Below are 15,590 nucleotides of genomic sequence, written 5' to 3' on the forward strand. Positions count from 1 at the left end.
GCGGGTCCCGGACAGAGCTGGAAAAAAATGTAGAGCAAAACTGAAAATCACAAAAAAAGACCAAACTTACTGGTCTGACAGAGACTGGAGAAACCACAAGAGTGTGGCCCCTGGACACCCTTTTAACTCAGTACTGAAGTCACTACTGAGGTTCACCCTTCAGCCAAAGATTAGACAGTCCCATAAAACAAAAAATAATACAAGTAGCTCAACCATATATATGAGACTAAATGGGCACACCAGCCCAGGGTCAAGGACAAGAAGGCAGGAGGGGACAGGAAGGCTGGACTAATGGAAATGGGGAACCAAACATCAAGAAGGGGAGAGTGTTGACATGTCTCAGGGTTGGCAACCCAATGTCACAAAACAATATGTGTATTAATTGTTTGATGAGAAACTGATTTGCTCTGTAACCCTTCATCTAAAGCACAATTTTTAAAAAAAACAAACTTGAGATGAACAGCGTTGGGAAACATGCAAGGACATGAAGCGCAGATACGACCAGTGCTTCAATCGGTGGTTTGCCGAGAAGTTCCTCAAGGGGGATGGCTCCGGGGACCCGTGCACCAACCTCTTTAAGCGCTATCGGCGGTGTGTTCAGTAAGCAATAAAGGAGAAGGAGATTCCTATCGAAGGACTGGAGTTCATGGGCCATGGCAAAGAAAAGCCTGAAAACTCTTCTTGACCTTGACAGTCACCTTGAAAATGAACTCCTCAAATCAGCAAATTGAAGACTCTCAATTTTGTCAATTAAGGCTGTGAAGAAAGCCATCTATCTCATGAGTTTAGGAAGGAGTTTTATTTCTTCCTTCTTGATGTTTTCCTCTCACTTGCTTCAGGGTGATTTCTCACTTGCTCTGGCATTAGAGGAACTGAATGCTAAAAATGATTTCTTGAGATTATGGCTGCAATACTTAGTCTGAGATCAGCTTTAAGTATACTTTATATGTAAATAATGATAAAATAGTCAGGATGGTCACGGTTGCCTGGCCTCTTGAGTTATGCTGCAAAGGATATTAGGTATACTGTTGTGGGGTCATTGTTCATGGAATCAATCGGATAGGACTTCTCTCAGGAAGCTAATGCTCTGAAAAGGGACCCTGACTTGGGAGCATAGTTTTATTTTTATATAGTAACTGAACAGTTAAGATTGCTGGTAGCCTGGGTTAGCCAAGTGGAAGACAGCTTTTAACAAACTTACAACCTTGCCTTAAGATTTGAAAGCTTCAGGTGTTGCAGTGAACACCATCTCAAAGCTTACAGTGTGGTTCAGAAATTAAGATACTTGGAGTAACTATGGAGGAAGATCCTAAGTTGCAAAGATTTGCCGTTGCTGGCTTCCAGCCCAAGTCAATGAATTAAGTCAACCTGCATATCATAAAAATGTTAAAATGCTGCACCTAGTTAAATGGGAGGAAAAAAGTTTGCTTTATTTGCCTTCTTTACCACTCTTGTCCTGTTAACGTCTGTAATCATGAAGATGGAATAAATCATAACATTCTCTCGATTATTTGCCCTTTGACTTCAGTGCATGGAACTATTACCGTGTATCCCCACATCCCAAAGAAACACTGGATACAGTTTTGTATGTTTTATAATTTAAAGGTGAAGAAAAGTAAAGATATGCTAAAGCTAGGTTGTATGGTATAGCAATTTGAAACTTTACTGATTTCTAAAACTTATTTCTGCAATAAAAAACCAAAAACCCTTTGCCGTCGAGTTAATTCCGACTCATAGCGACCCTACAGAACAGAGTGGAACTGCCCTACAGGGTTTCCAATGAGCAGCCGGTGGATTGAAACTGCTTTTTGGTTACCAGCCGTAGCTCTTAGCCACTGCACCACTAGAGCTCTGTATTTCTCCAATAGGCTATACAGATGTCTTCTTAAATTTATATTGTGGCATAAAAAAATGTCAGGATCCATTGAACAATTACATACTTTAGAATGCTGTGTAGCCCCTACAACTGTGTATCTTGAATTTGGTTCAGTTTATTATTTGCCCAAAGATTGTATGAAACTCTAAAACTTGATTCACAGAAGGCCTAACTTCTATTATGTTCTCCCCACTTTACCAATTACTTCATATTTAATGGGATCAGTCCTTAATGTCATCTAAAACATTTTTCATTTATATATGTTCTGAATAGTTAAACTCCATTATATAAGGATTATAAGATATTTGGAATCCAGCCCAGGGAGGCTAGGCAGCAAGCTGAAGTTAAATACATCTGTCCTGAACTCAGACTGACCACAAGCACACCAGCTCTATAGGGACTCAGAAGTGTAGGCTGGGTTAGATCACCAGGTGGCAAAGATACTGGGGATTCTTTTCCTCTTACTGTAGTGTTGCTTTTACACCCTGTGTTTCTGTATGCCTCACCTTTGCATTACCAGCTTATTGTATGTTATTATGCAATACGGAGTAGCCTCTTTAACCTTTCTACGGAACTATCCAATTGAGCCTTACTTTGAAAAGAATAAGCCAGCTCCAGGCCAGCCATATTCTTTTATTGTAAGTCGTATTGAGAGGTTTGCTTGATGTGAAAGCTGCACTGTAAGCTGCATATGCTAGCCCAGAAACTCACTTCTGAACCTCTGACTTTTGGGAAAAATTTGTAGGAAATTATCTTGAGTAATCCTCTTCAGCTGAATTTCAGGGAGTAGGAACGATAGTCTAATTAATTACCAAAATAGATTTCAGAATCCCTGAAGTGTAACTCCAATGCTCAAGCATCAGGTTATCCAACGCTATTTATATTACTTTAAATCTAAAAAGACTGATACCAGTTACCCTGCTTTATAGCCACGTCTTGCCAACAGGAGTAACGTTAAACTGCTACTGAGGGAATCATTTTCTCTGAATAATTGTTCCTTATCCTCTTTTGACTTCATGCTCCCCAAAAAGTGACTCCAACTACCTCAGCTACTTCATAGGTTTTAAATTTTGATAAGGAATTCTTCTCAGGCTTCTCTCTCTCTATTCTTATAGCTACAGGATAGGAGAAAATTGTCTGGCTATAGCAGTGTTCTCAGCAATTGCTGGTAGAATGGGACAGAACAAAGCTGAGACCTGGAGGAAGCACTTTCTCTTCAAAGTCTCAGGTACCTCTTTCAGATGTAAACTGGAGCCATTCTGCTGGCCACTCAACGTCTCTGCCATCCAAAGTCTGTCAAGACCCAATCTAGATACTTCATTAGCCTCACTGCTCTACCCACCCCAGGCACGAGAAACCCAGAATAAGCCCGTTGTAAACACTCATTCAGTGGGCTGAGCTGGACCTGAAACACTGTAAACAGCAGCTGTAGACCTTAGTATGCAGAAAGAGAAATCACATTAATGCTAACTTCTGAGGGAAGAACACCAACAAAGAATTCAATTCTCAGGTCATGACTAAGTTATTTATTTAAGCCATCTCCTGCCACAAGCAAACAGATGAAGATCAGTGTATTGGTCATCATTTGATACAAGTGAAAGTGAACTTAAGGTCCCGTACACTTTTCTGGTCCTCATGCAGAGTAATGGTCCAAGCTGTGGTCCCCAGCAGTGGTCCAGGTTTTCTTTAGTCATCTTCATAGCCAGTTGGAAGCGGATTCACATGAGGGTTATGAAACAGAGTATGGTTACCATCTCCCCAGGGAAAGGGCTGTGGAGTGAAGATGTCAATTAAGACAATTCCAGAAAAGAGTTCAGAAACAGCACAGTGGTGAGCTGCTTAAAATTGCTTAGTAGGTAAAAACAAAATGGAAATCAGTCCGTAAGCTACTGACGTATTTCAGCCTCCCCACAATTTAAGGACGCTCTTACAACTACCAAGCCAAAATCAAACCTGTTACCATCAAGTCAGTTCTGACTCATGCGACCCTAAGGACAGAGTAGAACTGGCCCCACAGGGTTTCCAAGGCTGTAAATCTTTATAGAAGCAGAATGCTACATATTACTCCCATGGAGCTGCTGCTGGGTTCAACGGCTGATCTTTTGGTTAACAGCCGAGCACTTAACCACTGTGCCAACAGGACTCCTTTAAAACTACCGGGGGGCCCTTAAAGTAGACAGCAGAAAAAGCAAGCTCAAGTTAGTTACTCATAAGTCTCTCCCCGGTATATCTTGTACTGTGTTTATGTAAGTGCAATTCTCAAATCACCTGTATCAGAATGATGGGAGTGAGGGAGGATGCTTATTTAAATGCAGTTTTCGGGGATCCATCCCAGACCTGAAACAATCTCTAGATTGGAAAAACTGCAGCTCACTCTCTGTTCTTGACTATTTTACACGCTACATTTGATGGCAGTGATTTCCAACCTGGAACAATTTTGCTTCCTCAGGGGACACTGGGCAATGTCTGGAGGCATTTTTTAGGGAGTGCTACTGACATCTGTGTCCTGGTGGCACAGTAGTTAAGAGCTCAGCTGCTAACCAAAAGGTCAGCAGTTCAAATCCACCAGGCGCTCCTTGGAGACCCTATGGGGCAGTTCTACTCTGTCCGACCGGATTGCTATGAGTCAGAATCAACTCGATGGCAATGGGTCATACTGACATCTATGGAGGCAGTGGTGGTTCAATAGTAGAATTCTCACTTTCCATGCAGAAGACCCATGTTTAATTCCAAGTCAATGCACCCTAAATGCAGCCACCACCCATCTGTCAGTGGAGGTTTGCACGTTGCTAGCTTCCAGACTAACACAGACTAGAAAGACCTAGTGATCTACTTCCAAAAAAATCAGCCAAGGAAAACCATATAGATTACAATGGTCCAATCTTATTTTGTATAGGGTTGTCATGGGTTAGGGGCCTGACTCAACAGCAGCTAACAAGTTACATCTAGTGAGTAGAAGGAGAGGACAGGGATGCCGATAAACATCCTACAATGCACAGGATAGCCCCTCACAACAAGAATTGTTAGGTGCTGTCGAGTCGATGCTGACTCATAGCGACCCCATGTGATGGAGCAGAACTGCCCCATAGGGTTTTCTTGGCTGTAATCTTTATGGAAGCAGGTCGCCAAGTCTTTCTCCTATGGAGCTGCTGGGTGGGTATGAACCGCCAACCTTACCGGTAGCAGATAAGCACATAAGCGCCACCAGGGTTCCTTACAAGAATTGTCCAGCCCAAAATGTCAACAGTAATGAGGCTCAAAAACTCAGAAATTCTTTAGTCTAAGAGTCTAAGTCTTTATGAGGTTAGTCCTACCTGGGCAAGATGTTGTAGTAGCTATTTAAAAAAAAAAAAAAAAAAAAACTCTAATAATTTATTATAGTAGCTGTATCTACATCAATAGCCAAAGGATAAATAGTTGAGAAGGCAACTAACGTAGGGGTAGGGAATAGGGGAGGTGGTCACTCTCTTCGTTATAAGTTAACACAGCAACAGTTAGTACCTGCAGCTAGTACCTGCCAGATGCCCAGGTCCTAGAAAGGCGAACTATCTTCAGACTCTGCCACTCTAAGGGGGCTTCCCAAATATCCAAGTTTTATACAACCGACAACTGCCTCAGAACATTATCAAAAGGCAGGAGGTGGGGTGAATCAGAGAAAAGGAAAACTGAAAGGGAGACCACTTACTGTATGACCCTGAAGAGAAAATTGAGAGGTGACTCCCAAGTTGAGTTTTATGAAACAAAATGTCTGTTTGTCACCTCATGGAATTAGTTCTGTTGGTTTAAAGGTACAGGGTCATGGCTTCCCTGGACTCTCCAGTAAATCGGTCTAACACTGTTTTCACAGTTACTGTTCCACTCCCTAGTTCAATCAGTAATGCCTGGGGTCTTAAAAGTTCGAAAGGGGCTACACAAGATACAACAATTGGTCTCTATTAGCCTGGGGCAGCAAAGGAAGGAGGAAACTCAAGGATAGAGAAGGAACTGGACTGCAGGTCTAACTGCCTGCATGAACCACTGCCTCCCTCATCATGAGACCAGAAGAACTGGATGATGCCTGGCTACCATTACCAAACGTTTTGATGAAGGAATCAATAGATGAATCCTGATCAAAAGGGGGAGACCACATGGAACAGATTTTCAAATTCTTACAGACTCCAGACTTACTGCACCTACTGAGACTGGAGGAACCCCTAAATCTATTGCTGTGAGAAAATCTTCAAACCATGAACCAAAATTATCTCCTGAAGTCATCTTTAAACTAAACAACAGTTTAGCTAAATCAGTAAAGAATGTTCTCCATGAGCATCGCACTCTTTTAAAGAATTATCTATATGACATCAAACTGACAACAGGAGCTTTAAAGCACTGATGAGAAGTTTCGGGGGTACTGAGTCTAATTCAGTGGTGGTGAAACAATATGGGTAGAGATAACGAGGATGGTGACACAACGTTAAGAAAGTAACGTTAATGAATTTTACACGTAGATACGATTGAATGGGTGTATGTTCCGCCCTGTGTATTTTCGCAAAAATTTCAAAAAAAAAAATTGTTTGTGAAGAGTAAATGAGAAATGATACGTGCCTGGCACCCACGGCTTTGGAAATGAAGAATCTGGACTAGGGCATCTGCAACGAAAAATGAATGGACACTCAAAACAGTCTCCAAGGGCGTACCTTAGACCTGATGCGGAGATGGGGGTAGGCGATGAACTCAGGTCTCTCTTCCTCTCCGTGGTGCGATTTCAGGAAGACGTTCAGCATGCTTAATCCCACCCCGGGGAGCGCGACGAAGTAGGTGAGGGTCTTCCACATGCGAGCTGCGGGAAGGACGCAACCGCTCAAACCGGACTTGTGGCTTGCCCCGGCCGTCTCTCCCCAAGGCCTTAAGCCAAGGTCACGGTTCCGCCCCGCCTCGCCCAAGGAGGGCTGAGACCCGCCCCGCCGACCCCATCCGCAGTACCTGAGCCCTCCTCGCCGTGAGCGCTGCTCGCCATAGGCCGCCCTAGCTGTGGCCGGGACCGAAGCAGCAGCCCAGAGACCCGTGACCCAACCACCACCGCCATTTTGGACCTGGACCGCCGTAGCGCCGGAAGCGGAAACAGAAAGATGGGAGGCGGGACCGTAACCTCAAAAGGAGTTACTATTGGGCGGTGCCTTCTCACCCCCATTAACCGGAACCGTGGCGCTTGCGCACTATCGTCTGGGCCGACTGTATCCTTGTCAAACTCCTCGGGCCGCAGAGCTAGAGGGAGCGTGCGCCCTGGGCCTTTCTTCAAGATTCGCCTTTTCCTTCGTGCGCATGCGTGTGCTCTTCCTCTCTCTTGTGTCTCCACTCTGGCAATGCGCGAAAGCGCAAAAGAAAGGCTTGGGGAGGCCGCTGGAGTCCGTGGACAGCAACTCGGGACTCTGAGCACAAACTACTCAACCTAAAATGCCATACCCCTTCCTCGCCATCCTCTGACCCTGCGTAGTTTTTTTCATGGCACCCGAGATCATCGTCGTCGTCGTCATTGTTAGTCTGTCTCCCCCACTAACTTTTATGATGCCAAGAGTTTGCCACTGCAGCATTCCCAGAGCCTGGAATCGTGCGTAGCACGTAGCAGGCGCTCATGCAAATTTGCTGAATGACTGATGAATGAATGGAAACCAGAAAGAGCCCTGGAATTGGTGCCAGTAGATCTGGATTCTAATTCTGGATCAACATATTCAATTTGTGGCTTCCTTAGTCACGCTAGCCTTCTCTTCCTTAAGTTTATGGAACAAAAACTGGCATCTGTTATATTTTGTCTCTTCAGTTTTTTTCCTTCGTCTTCCCTTTTTCTTTCTTCTACTCATCCAAAAAGAGTTTAAAATATGAAAGTTAAACAATAAATACGTAAGATAAAGTGAAGGTAAACTTTTTTAAACTCATAGGCTCCTTTAAGAATGTGGTGAAAGCTATGAACTCTTTCCCCAGCAAAGTGCGCTGGCACCTGCGTGAACACAGGTTCGCACACAATGTGTGTCCTTGTGCACCGGGGTAAGAGTCCCTGGGCAGTGAAACGGGCAAGGACTCCAGTGCGGGAAGCCTTGTTTCCTTCCCTCACAGCCTGTGTGACCTTGGGCAAGTTAAATTAAACAAATGCTTTGAGGTCTTGCAGTTTCACTGAGACAACAATTTAGGATCATATTATGAGAGCTCATAATCTGATCTAGCATTAGATCTTTCCCTGAGTAGCCTGGGTTTTCACATTTCATGTTATAAACGGTATCATCAAATCCCTAGGCATCCTTAAACACAGCCAAAAGCACATATGACGCCTCACAGAGTGGCCATGGACAGAGCCCAAGCTCAGGGATCAGGAAAACCCGGGTTCAAATCCCTGATCTGCCACCAGCTGGGTTTCCACTTCTCTATAATGTGGATGTAATATCTATTTATTCATGCCTTCATCCAACATTTATTAAAACCCAGCTCTACCTTGGGAAGTTATTCAACCTTCATCTATAATGAAGTTTCATTCAATAAATACTAAGGTGGCTAGTACACGCCAGGAGTGTGCAGTGCTACCCAAGAGCTATAAGGTCTTTCTCTTCTGCAGCTTACATGCTGGTGATGGTTACAGACGATTAAAGTTAAAATGTCGGAAACCAAAAACAAAACCTGTTGCTGTCAAGTCAATTCCAACTCATAGCGACCCTATAGGACAGAGTAGAACTGCCCCATAGGATTTCCAAGGAGCTGCTGGTGGATTCGAGCTGCTGACCTTTTGGTTAGCAGCCAAGCTCTTCACCACTGTACCACTAGGGCTCCTTAAAATGTCCAGTACCTGGTATATGTTTAAAAATTCAACACATGTCCATTTTCTCATAGAGCTTTCATACACTTTGCAGGGTGGTTCTGCTAAGTAAAGATTCTATCACATACTTGGCATGCAGTACATACTCAGGTATGAAAGCTGTGATATTACTGCCAGGTATGCTCAGCATTTTCAAAACCTCAGATGACATCTCAGGAAACCAAAATCATCAATACGAGAATAGCTAATGCTTGTTGTTGTGTGCAGTTGCGTTGATTTCGACTCGTAGAGACCCTATAGGACAGAGTAGAACTGGCCCATAGGGTTTCCTAGGCTGTAATCTTTAGGGAAGCAGATTGCCAGGTCTTTTCTTCCATGGAGCCTCTGGTGGGTTCTAAACACGTAAACACTGAGCCATCTGGGCTGCTTGGCTAATGTTTACTGAGCACTCATTTTGTGCCCAGAGCTATGCTAAGTGTTTTACATGAATTATCTTCCCCATCTCAGTAAAAAGCTACTCCATTCTTCAGGCCAAAAACACTGGAGTCCTCTGTGACTCTTTTTTCCTCTCTCTCACATTTCACATCCAATCCATCAGCAAATCCTGCTGGCTCTCCCTCCAGATACATCCAGAATCTGACTACTTCTCTCCATCAACTGCTACCACTTTAATCCAAGGTGCTGTCTTCTCTATCCTGGAGAACTGCAACAGCCTCCTAACCAGTTTCCCTGCTGATTGGTCCCACACAATCTATTCTCTATATGGCAGCCTGGGGGGTCCTTTAAAACTAAAATCAGAAAACCTCTCTCTGTCAAAATCCTCTGATGGCTCCCACCTTATTCAGAGTAAAGACCAAAGTCTTCACAGAGGCCTACATGGTCCTACACAACCTGCCCCCAGCTACCTCTTTGATCTTATTTCCTTCCACTTCCCCCTTGTCCACTTGTCTCCAGCTACCTTGGCTTCCTTGCCTTTCTTTGAACACCCTAGGCACGGTCCTCCCTCACGAGTTTTGCACATGCTCATTTGTCTGCCTACAAGAGTTTTCCCCCAGATAGTCCTTGTTTATTATTATTATTGTGCTTTAGATAAAGGTTTACAGAGCAAGTTAGTTTCTCATTAAACAATTAACACACATATTGTTTTGTGACATTGGTTGCCAACCCCACAACATGCCAACATTCTCCCCCTCTTGACCTTGGGTTCCCTATTACCAGCTTTCCTGTCCCCTCCTGCCTTCTCTTCCTTGCCCCTGGGCTGGTGTGCCCATTTAGTCTCATTTTGTTTTATGGGCCTGTCTAATCTTTGGCTGAAAGGTGAACCTCAGGAGTGACTTCAGTACTGAGTTAAAAGGGTGTCCGGGGGCCATACTCTTGGGGTTTCTCCAGTCTCTGTCAGGCCAGTAAGTCTGGTCTTTTTTTGTGAATTAGATTTTTCTACATTTTTCTCCAGCTCTGTCCGGAATCCTCTATTGTGATCCCTGTCAGAACAGTCGATGGTGGTAGCCGGCTGCCATCTAGTTGTGCTGGACTCAGTCTGGTGGAGGCCATGGTAGCTGTGGTCCATTAGTCCTTTGGTTAGTAGCCAAGTGCTTAACCAATTGTGCTACCCAGGGACTCCTCATCCATTAGTCCTCTGGACTAATCTTTCCCTTGTATCTTTGTTTTTCTTCATTGTCCCTTCCCCCAGACGGGTTGGGACCAGTGGAGCATATTAGACAGCCCAGATAGTCCTTGTTTTATTCAGGTCTCTGCTCAAAACTCGTCTTATCAGAGAGGACTTCCTAGACCATCCTAAAGTGAAATAACCCCACCCACTCTAACACTCTATCCTCCTTACTGTGCCTTTTCTGTCTTCATGACACTTGCCACCATCTACCATATTAAATGCTTGTTGATTTATTGTCTGCCTTCCTCCACCAAATTCCATGGGGACAGGGACAATGTTTTGTTCACTGGAGTCACTCTGCAAAGGGCACATGGTAGATGCTCCCTGAGTAAGGTATCCCCCACTTTTCAAAAGATTACTTTATGCCACTTCGCTTTTAAGAATGACCTACATTAGTACCTGTTTTTGATAATCAAAAGAAATCCGAAGAGGATTTTCACTTTCACGAAAAAAGGTGAAAAGCAGAAATAGAGTTCAGCGTTTGTTTTGCAGTGAACCATTAAAGAGGCAGTGTGTCCCTCCCTCTGGCCCACTCTAGGGTGAGTGAAGGGATGAGCATCTCCCATAAATGGGGAGGAGATAAAGAAGGGCTATCTGACAAAAGTGATCCTAACAGCTTTGGAATTTATGATCTAAGATTGAGCAGAAGAGGGACTCCTGCAGATATGCGGTACTTTCCATCCTTTGCATTCACACCACTGTAACCTACCAATGTACACATTTCATTGCAAGAAATTTGGAAAGTGTCGGAAACCTTCAGTCTGGTACATATATGGCAAGTACTTTGAGTAAATAACACAAGAATAATTTTGTTAGTCGTAAGTCTTATTCAAGATGAGTTATAAGCTTTAAGACAACAGTAGGGTCTGTAGACGGAGCCCTGGTGGTGCAATGGTTAAGCTCTTGGCTATTCGCAGTTCAAACCCACCAAGGGCTCTGCAGGAGAAATACCTGGCAATGTGCTCCAGTAAAGATTACAGCTTAGAAAACCCTATGGGGGCAGTTCTCCTCTGTTACATGGGGTCGCTGTGAGTCAGAATCCACTCAACAGCACCTAACAACAACATTCAAGATGATGGGTGTGGTGAGTTAAAGAAGGCTGCAAATTCTCTGCCACTCCTCCCCTTAAATCCTCTTTTCTTCATTTGTAGAGTGTTTATTGTCATCTGCATGATGCATTTTAGCTCTGACAGGAAATCAAGAGGCAATGTATTTTATGTTGCCAGAAAAAAAGCAATTGTCAGCTGGCTCTGTAGATTTAACCAACAGAAAGTGGTGGAAGTTTTTTACTATGGAACCAAGGCTATACCTTAAGAGATCTGCCGCTTCTGCTTTCAAGTGCTTGCAATGCTCCCTCTTGGAATCCAGTTGCCATGTTATGAAAAGCCCAACCAAGTGGAGAGGCCACATGGAGAAGTGAGTTGCTCCAGTTGAGGTCCCAGCAGAGAGCCAGCAACAATTGCCAGAAAAGTGAGTAAATGATCTTGGACATTCCAGCCCAGTCGAGCCTCCTGAGGACTGAAACCTAGCAGACACCATGTGGAGCAGAAGAACATCCTGGCTGAGCCCAGTCAATCCTCAAAACTGTGAGAGAGATAAGAAATGTTTGTTGTTATTTTAAGCCAGTAAATTTTGGAACCAGTTGTGATGCAGCAGCAGATAACCAAATTAAGTAGGTCCTGATAAGATAACTGGAGGACCCTTCATTTGCTGAACTGTGTGTCAAGTTCTTATATGTGAGTTTAGAATACCGAGCTGGCTTAGAGTCAAAATAACAAGGTAGTAAATGTTTGATGGAATCGCTTGGGTGAAAAATCTTGGAGGGAGAAGGAGGAGGCTGAAGACTAGGAGCTGTGTAGAGCTGGAGCAAAGAAAGAAGGATAGAGAGAGGGGAGAAAGAAGGAGAGAGCTCAAACCACTACCAGAGTCATACCCCATCTGTTCCTGTGGTAGTTTTGCAGCGAAGGGGAGTTAGAGAAGGAAGCATTAAGTCATTTGCTATGGTGGGTGAGATGCAAAGCCCTTCCTCATTTCCCCTACATTATCTTCAGTAAAGTCTGCATTCCTTGAAAAAAAAAAAAAAAAAACAAGGAGGCAGTACGCATCCGCATCCCACGTAGTGAGAATGACGAGGCCAAACTCCTTCCCTGGGAACTGTACTCAGCATCTCAGCCTCTCAGCATCAAGGTGCCATAGCTAGGCTACTGGGGCCACCATCATCACCTCCACCACCTCTCAGCCTTCCAGTCTGCTTTCTGTCTTCCCGATTCTGGTAAGTGAAACTAGATTGTACACACAGTATTTCTACTTTATATGCTGTGTATTTATCGTATCATTCCTGCTTTTACTATACGTTACTGTTATTTTAGGTTTTAGGTGTTATTTGGTATGATTTGATAGGTTACTTTTTGGATCTGGGAACACTCAAAAATTTTTCCCATATAATAAATGGTAATTGCTTCTTCCCTTTACGCTATTTCAGCCTATGAAAAGTTTTGTAGGAATGCTCTACTTTTGGCTAGTGGGGGAAATCTGTACGTATATTAATTCTAACCACGATACTATGAGGTAGTTACTATTCTCCCCATTATACAGATGAGGAAACTGAGATTCTGAGAGGTGTAGGAAATTGCCCAAGGTCACACAGCTGTAAGCAAGTGGTGAATCTACGCCTGGGCCTCAAGCCAATTATTTTTTTTTTTTTTTAACCACAAAGCCATACAGGCTCTGCTTTTGGCTGAATGATACCAACTCTAAGAGGTCACCCTCTTAAGCTCATGCTGATGTGATGCTCTTAGTAGGGATTACCAAGAAAAGGAACAAGAGTTAATTTTTTATTTCAGAGGGTTTGAAAGCAAAAATATTTTAAGTCATGGGTGGGAGTCCTTGAGAGTGGATGGAGCCATCAAATGAGCCCTCGGGGTGCTGAGCTTGCATTTCTGAGCTTGTGCTGCCCCTCCTGGCCTCACTGTGACCCCCAGGGCACCAGGCCTCTGTGCAGGGAAACTCCCCAAGGCCATGGCCAGCTGGACCTGGATTTGACATCAGTCCTCTCTGGCAGCCAAGATGTTTACACTCATAATGAGGCACTGGCTCTTTGATGCCCCATTTCCTTCAGGCAGGGAGCTGGTGAGTAAGCACCTCAGCAGCAGAGGCAGCTGCTGCGGGCGGTGCACTGGGCTGAGACTGGGGGAGGCTGCCCAGCCAAGGACAGGGCTTTCTTAGGGGAAAGCTTATCTAGGGTATCCTGACTGCTATGTCTACTGTGGTTTCTCCAAGCTAGAGCATGCCCAGTTTCTGCCATATAGTGGGTACCAATAAAGATTTGTCCACCAAGGGACCAGTCCTAGGAGAAGGCACCCAGCAAGCTTCAGGGGAATTCAGGGTGCTGTGACCACCACCTCCATCCTCTGAATAACTTGTTTGCACTGTTTACCATTATTAGTTTATTCAGTTAGGGTCTCAACAGTGTCACTGGACTAGAGACACAGAAGTGAATAGGAACATATGGTCCCAGCCCTCACGGAGCACCCAGTCTAGAGGGGGAGACTAACAAGTAAATAGATTATGACAACCAGTGTGACGGGTTCTACAACAAGGAGGCCGTATAGCATGGGCCTTGGCATCAAGTGGGCTTTGGTACTGTCATGGTTTGAATTATGTCCCCCAAGAAATGTGTGTACTGATTTGGCTGGGCCGTGATTCCCAGAACTCTGTGGTTGGCCTCCATTTTGTGATTGTAATTTTATGTTAAAGAGGATTAGGGTGGGATTGTAACATCACCCTTACCCAGCTCACATCCCTGATCCAATGTAAAGGGAGTTTTCCTAGCGTGTGGCCTGCACCGCCTTTTACCTTACAAGAGATAAGAGGAAAGGGAAGCAAGCAGAGAATGGGGAACCTCCTACCACCAAGAAAGAAGCACCGGGAGCAGAGTGCATCCTTTGGGCCCGAGGTTCCTGTGCAGAGAAGCTCCTACTCCGGGGGAAGATTGATGACGATGAGGACCTTCCTCCAGAGCCAACAGAGAGAGAAAGACTTCCCCTGGAGCTGACGTCTTGAATTTGGACTTGTAGCCTACTAGACTATGAGAAAATAAATTTATCTTTGTGAAAGCCATCCACTCATGGGATTTCTGTTAGAGCAGCACTAGATAACTAAGACAGGTACCAAGTTCAAGTCCCAGCTCTGCTTATCAGCTATGTAATTGTGGGCAAGTCAAGTCACCTCTTAGAGCCTTATCTGTGAAATGAGTTATTGTGAGGACTTAATAGGATAATAGATACTAGCTAACATTTATTAACAAACAGATGCAGTGCTGGAAGAGCTCACTGGTGTATGCCAAGAAATTTGGAAGAGATCCATATTTGTACCCATTCCAAAGAATGGTGATCCAACAGAATGCAGAAATTATCAAACAATATCAATAATATTACACACAAGTAAAATTTTGCTAAAGAGCATTCAAAAGCAGTTGCAGCAGTACATTGACAGGGAACTACCAGAAATTCAAGCCGGGTTCAGAAGAGGATGTGGAACTAGGGATATTATTGCTGATGTCAGATGGATCCTGGTTGAAAGCAGAGAATACCAGAAAGATGTTTACCTGTGTTTTATTGACTATGCAAAGGCATTCGACTATGTGGGATCATAACAAATTATGGATAACATTGTGAAGAGTGGGAATTCCAGAACACTTAATTGTGCTTATGAGGATCTGTACTTAGACTAATAGGAACAGAACAAGGGGATACTGCATGGTTTAAAGTCAAGAAAGGTGTGTGACAGGGTTATATCCTTTCACTATACTTATTCAGTCTGTATGCTGAGCAAATAATCGGAGAAGCGGACTATATGAAGAAGGACGGGCATCAGGATTGGAGGAAGACTCATTAAGAACCTGTGATATGCAGATAACACAACCATGCGTACTGAAAATGAAGAAGACTTGAAGCACTTACTGATGAAGATCAAAGACCACAGTCTTCAGTATGAATTACATCTCAACATAAAGAAAACAAAAATCCTCACAACTGGGCCAATAAGCAACATCATGACAAATGGAGAAAAGATTGAAGTTGTCGAGGATTTCATTTTACTTGAATCCACAATCAATGCCCATGGCAGCAGCAGTCAAGAAATCAAAAGACGCATTGCATTGGGCAAATCTGCTGCAAAAGACCTCTTTAAAGTGTTAAAAAGCAAAGATGTCATTTTAAGGACCAAGATGCACCTGACCCAATCCATGATATTTTTCAATCTCC

At 43.9% G+C, this 15,590-nt stretch overlaps 1 protein-coding gene across 1 annotated transcript; it reads right to left on the reverse strand.

Moving 5' to 3' along the window:
* Nucleotides 1–3,383: 3,383 nt before the first annotated feature.
* On the reverse strand, nt 3,384–6,970 carry LOC101358762 (cytochrome c oxidase subunit 6A1, mitochondrial). Its single transcript, XM_004379017.2, has 3 exons — nt 6,839–6,970; nt 6,553–6,695; nt 3,384–3,646 (listed from the first exon to the last, which is right to left on the reverse strand). The coding sequence occupies exons 1-3, from the start codon at nt 6,939–6,941 to the stop codon at nt 3,563–3,565; spliced, it is 330 nt and encodes a 109-aa protein (XP_004379074.1). The 5' UTR covers nt 6,942–6,970; the 3' UTR covers nt 3,384–3,562.
* Between the last annotated feature and the right edge of the window lie 8,620 nt (nt 6,971–15,590).

This window comes from Trichechus manatus, unplaced genomic scaffold (assembly GCF_000243295.1).
Source record: "Trichechus manatus latirostris isolate Lorelei unplaced genomic scaffold, TriManLat1.0 scaffold00061, whole genome shotgun sequence".
Taxonomy (NCBI): domain Eukaryota; kingdom Metazoa; phylum Chordata; class Mammalia; order Sirenia; family Trichechidae; genus Trichechus; species Trichechus manatus.